The 5,844-nt window shown below is 40.4% G+C and overlaps 1 protein-coding gene across 1 annotated transcript in view; it reads left to right on the top strand.

Annotated features, from left to right (window-relative positions):
• The window catches only part of LOC111871290 (cystine/glutamate transporter), a 16,956-nt gene that overhangs the window by 5,596 nt on the left and 5,516 nt on the right, over positions 1 to 5,844 (top strand). The window contains exon 3 of the mRNA XM_023864692.2: positions 4,816 to 4,993. Within this exon, the coding sequence (XP_023720460.2) occupies positions 4,816 to 4,993 (178 nt within the window). The remainder of the gene's footprint in view (positions 1 to 4,815; positions 4,994 to 5,844) is intronic.

Here is a 5,844-nt window from a genome sequence, read left to right as displayed (position 1 = left end):
ACATGTCCCATACGATAAATAAGCTACAACAAGAGATACCATTGAATGTGAAGTCGCCACAAGGACTTACACTGCTAAAACGCATGGTGCAGAAAATGTATTACACTGCTAGAACGCATGGTGCAGAAAATGTATGAATTTCGGGAAATTTTATTTTGGGAATCAGTGTAAAAATTTTTTACAGATATTAAAATCTGTAAATTAGAATATCTGATTCTATATTCTTTCTACATTAAAGGAGCGTTCATTTCGTTCGTTTATCATAAAAAATGTAGAAATCACACCATTTTTAGAAACATGCTTACAATTTCATTGCTCTAGAAGGGCGGGCATTTAAATAAACTCCGTCCAGCTGCCCCTACCGGAAATTAAATGGCCCGGCCGATAAAGGTTAATATGCCATCCTGGACACAAAACTGATATTTCTAGCTTGGCTACAAGGCGTTCGTATGGTAAACTCAGTGATACGTTAGAGATATGAAATATAAAAAGAAGTGAAGTAGATGAATACTTCAGAAAAATATTTATTTTTTTAATTGCTCTTCCAGCCCATTCAGGGCCCAGGCCTCTTATTCAGTTCTGTAATCATTTTTCATAGACAGTAGGACTCCTTGGATGAGTGATCAGCCCATCACAAGGCCGCTACCTAAACACAGGACAACACAAACACAATAAATGCACACACATACCAAACATCCATGCCTTGAGTGGGATTCAAACCCACAGTCAAGGCGAGCGAAGACAGTTCGTGCCGTAGACCGCATGGCTACTGTGACCAGCAGAAAAATACTTTATACGAACATATAAAATTAGTAAACAAGGCGTACAAGTGAAAGGAACACTTGTAGACACAATAATGACATACTAGAAATTCAGTACCCCTGATTACAGCAATGACATCCAGCAGTACACTAGTTTGCATTATAACTAACACTAAAAAGGATACCATTGTGACAGTTCAATCCTCTTATGTTTCCTTCATGAACATTAGTTGTTCTCTTTATTCATTTCTTAAGGGATGACTGATTTTATCAGTGAGTTACAACAATGACATGTTCTTCGTATGTGGGCAGAGAACATCTGCCTTTTCTTACATTCAATTTGAGTGCCCAATAATGGGACATTGTCACCATGGGAGACAAGTCAGTAGTTCTTCTGAAGACATGGTTTGGTGTCTTGACATGGATAGCTATCACAATTTATCTCCAGTACTATCATGTCTTGTTAACAGATGATGGAAGGTGTACTAATGAAATTAAATCCAGGATTGCCATGGCAAAAGCTGCATTTAGCAAGAAGAAGAATCTTTTTACCAGCAAATTGGACTTAAATTTGAGGAAGAAACTAGTGAAATGCTACATTTGGAGCATAGCTCTGTATGGGGCTGAAACATGGACACTTAGGGCAGTAGATCAGAAACATCTGGAAAGTTTCGAAATGTGGTGTTGGAGAAGGATGGAGAAGATCAGTTGGACCGATTATGTGAGAAATGAAGACATGTTAATTAGAGTCAGTAAGCAGAGGAATATCCTACACGAAATAAGAAAACGGAAGGCTAATTGGATTGGTCATGTTTTACGCAGAAACTGCCTTCTAAAAGAAGTTATTTAAGGAAAGATAGAGGGGCAGATAGAAGTGGGAAGAAGACGTAAGAAGATGCTGGATGACCTTGGGGACAGAAGAGGATACTGTCATTTGAAGGAGAAAGCTCTAGATCGCATTAAGTGGAGGAATTGTTTTGGAAGAGACTGTGGACCTGTCCTCTGACAGATTACTGATGATGATGACTATCATGTATGTATGTATGTGTAAGGGTGGGCCATAGTAATTTGGCCCTTGCACCATGACCATCACTGATCTATTGTGCTTCCCCTTTGATTAACCCATTATTAATCCTACACTTCGGATGACATGTAGGACCTTATTTATGGGGGCGTCATAATAGTCACTTGGTTCCAAGAAGTACTGGCCCAGGTGGCAAAATCTTAAAATAAGTTATGGCATCACAATCACGTAGAATATGTGTGGCTGATTCTTCCTCTTCTAGGCACCTTAAACAAGTGGGGTCACCTGTCAATCCCAGTTTTGAAAGTTTTCCTTTAAGGTGGCAGTGTTCTGTAAATAGTCCTATTACCCATCTTAATTGGTCTCTGTTTAGCTTCAACGGGCCCTTCGTTCTTCTGTCAGAGGACCCTGGTATAAATCCCTTTGCCTGTTTGAGTCCAGTTATGGCTTCCCAGTGTTTTTTTTTAAGGGGGGGGTGATTTCTATTCATCAAGTCACTGACCACTTTATTGGCAACTCCAATTGAGATGCCGCAAGCTGGTTCAGGTCCTGTGAACAGATGTTCAGATCCTGTTCTTGCCAGTTGATCTGCGGTTTCATTACCATCACCTGGCACACATATCAGTTGGACCAGTTTGGCCAGTTGTGTGAGGGATTGGTGGCAGCCCCAGACCTGTTTTGAGGTGATCTGATGTTTGCAAGTGCTTTAATTGCAGCTTGATTATCTGATAGAATATAGACGTTCCTATTTAGATTCTCAACTGTGCATGCCTTAATGGCAGCATACACTTTGTACTGCCCAGGTCTATAGCTAAGTAGTTTCTGCCTTGATCCTTGGCAATACACCCCTGCTCCAATGCCCCCACTTGTTTTTGAGGGAGGGGGGGTTGAAACCTCTTTTTCCATTCACTACTATCAGGGAATCTGATCATAAAGGCTTTATCATAGACATGTCTCAGTATCATTTTATCAGACCCCATCTGTGAGATGGCTTCTTTTCCATAACCTGAGTCATGTATGCATGTCCAAAACCCTCAGATTTGCATTTCCATGGTTTATTGCAACGTAGTGTGTAATTTCACAATAAACGGGAAGACCTTTACTGGTGAGCGGGGTTAACGCTCTCATTACATCATCATAGTATTTAAAAAATCACAACAGCTCTTTTTCACCATATATATCAAAAATGTTTCTCTGAGCATTAAATAATATCAGATTAATTTGAAGCTTAATCATCCATTCTAAGGGGTGATTTTGCTGATTAACATGGTAGTGTAGCTGGTTGAGGCACTATGCTACAAGCCGGAAGGTCATGGGTTCGAGTCCCGATGAGGTGGATTTTTTTTTTTTTTTTCCAGTTTACCTAATCCTTCCAGCTGCACTGTGGCCTTGGGTTCAACTCAGCCTCTAACAGAAATGAGTACCAAGAATCTTCCTGGGAGGTAAGGGACCCCCAGCCAATTGTCGCAGTGGAAGAGCCCACAGTCACCAAGAGCAAGAAACGCATGGCAAGTCCGGAGTTCAACAAAGAGCATACTTATTGCTTTTTTCAATGTGAAGGGGATTTTTCACCGTGAATTTATTCCTCCTGATTTTTTTTTTTGCTAGTGGGGTGGGACTGAGTCCCTTGTACTGCGGCCAATTTTGGCCTATTGTACCAGCCCCAGATGATAGGTGAGGGTGATTGTGGAGCAATTGGTGGAATGAAGATTGGCAGGGGAAACCAAAGTACTTGGAGAAAACCTGCCCTAGCGCCACTTTGTCCACCACTAATCCCATTTGACCAGACCCGGGATCGAACCCAGGCCGCTGTGGTGGGAAGCCAGCGACTAACCGCTTGAGCTATGGCATGGCCTTGTTCCTCCTAACTCAGTGGTCAACTCTGAATTTTACTGAGACTTTTTGAGACGCTTGAGAGAAAATATGCAACGAAAAGGACCAGAACTTTGGTGCAACCACAACTGGCTCCTTCATCAAGGCAACATGCCCACCCACACGTCCCTGAAAATCACAGAGTTTGTGAGTTACAATAACATGGTTATTACTCCCCATCCTCACTCTTCGCCAGACTTGGCCCCCTGTGATTCCCCCCTCCCCCCCCAATTGAAAATGAGACCGAAGGGATGACATTTTGAAACAGTGTCTGAGATGGAAAGGGAATCGCAAGCAGTGCTCGAGAGCATTAAGGAAAATGACTTTCATGGTGATTTTGAGGCATGAAAAAAATGATGGGATCACTGTACACATTCCCAAGGAGACTATTTTGAAGGAGATGGCAGCCAAAATTGAGTAAGTTAAGCCAGCATTTCTTTTTTGACATAGTCCGGGAATTTTCCAATAGAATGATGGAGCCATACCTCCACTCCATGTGTTCATGGTATGATGCTTAAATATTCAGCACAGGGACAGCTTTTATGATCTATTGAATTATTTAAGCATCACACCACAGACACATGGAGTGGAGGTATAGCTCTGTCATTCTTGACCTCAGCACTAGATGGAGATGAGTGGTGAGCTTCACACCTCAATGTATGTATACTGAAGTGAAATATATTTTATCACAGTATATAAGAATAAAAACCAGATGTTTACTCATGTGATCGAAAGAAACTAGGAATGAAGATTTGAAATGCAGTGCTTCAGCATCACCCTAACAGCTTGGTTATAGCAAGTGTCACGTAACTTTGAACAAGGCCAAGAATAACCTTGAATGCTCAGAAGAAAAATTTCAGACAAGAGGGTGGAGGGTGTGAGAAGCGACAGGTGGCCAGTGGAAGAACAAGTGGTAAGAAACTCCTCCCACCACAAGCTATGCGCGGGATTTGACTAGGAATGTGGGGCCTTGTTCTATATCATGGTCGCTGGCATTGTATACAATAAATTTTGCAATATCTTCAGGGGTTCTTTGTTCAGTCCTTAAGTTCCATTTTTATATACTATATTTTATGTACTTTTATTTGTTGTCATGTTAGAATTCACTGGTGTTCATTACATGCACGCGCACACACAATTTGTTTTAATATGTTGCAGGTGTCATTGTGGATTCCTCTGGTTTTCTTAGCAGTTTGCTTGTTCCTTGTGATAGTTCTATGCTATGCACGGCCATTTGAAGTTAGTATGGGAGTCATTATCACATTGACAGGTCTGCCTGCTTTCTGGGTTGGTGTTGTATGGAAGAGTAAACCACTTTGGTTTCAGAGTATGTTCTGTAAGTATTATTGTAGTTAATTGGTTATTTCCTTTCTACATGTAGCATAACTTGTTTCAGCTATATTAGCCTTATTGTTTTTTTCACTGTAATTGAACATAAAACACAAGGAAAAGGAATTAATATTGAAATGTCCAGCATTTGTTCAAAATTCATGGGTTTTCATGAGCATTAACCGTAATTAATTCTTGTTTAGGGGGTTAAAATCTTTGAATAGGTATGTGAAATAGGTGTGAAATATAGAAAAATGAAAAATACCAAAATGATGTGTTTGAACTCGTGACAGTTTGTTGTATAGATAAATTGCCATGATGTGATCTGTTTTGCAAATAAGTTGCACAGTTTATCGGAATAGTACGAAGATTTGTTATAATACACTTTGCCATAGTTGTTTAAATATTATATATGTAATCTTTCCGTACTGAAGAACACTTTAATCTAGATCAAGGGTCTCCAAACTACAGCCCGCGGGCCACATGCAGCCCACGATGTGATTTTATCCAGCCCGCGAAAGAATTCTGCAGAAATGCGCCAATTGAACTAATTTTCCAATGAGTACTGGTAAATGTGATTCCGAGCTTATTGACCTGACATATTATACTGCAGTTCAGTGGCTTAGCTGTGGAAAGGTTATTTCGCACATCTTGCAGCTCAGGAATGAAATTGATATACAGTAGAACTTGGTTATAGCAACATCGGTTTCTGCGACACCTCGTCTATTGCGTCAAATATTCAATGGTACGAACTAATTCCTCATAAAGCAACTGTTTTTATACCTTGCTTAGTACGACATGCACAAATGCATCAACCTCGTATGTAACGTCATTTTCATTCCTGAATTTCTCTGATAT

This window comes from Cryptotermes secundus, unplaced genomic scaffold (genome assembly GCF_002891405.2).
Source record: "Cryptotermes secundus unplaced genomic scaffold, Csec_1.0 scaffold133, whole genome shotgun sequence".
Lineage (NCBI taxonomy): Eukaryota > Metazoa > Arthropoda > Insecta > Blattodea > Kalotermitidae > Cryptotermes > Cryptotermes secundus.
Note: the sequence above shows the minus strand (reverse complement) of the source record. Positions and strands in the feature narration are given on the sequence as shown.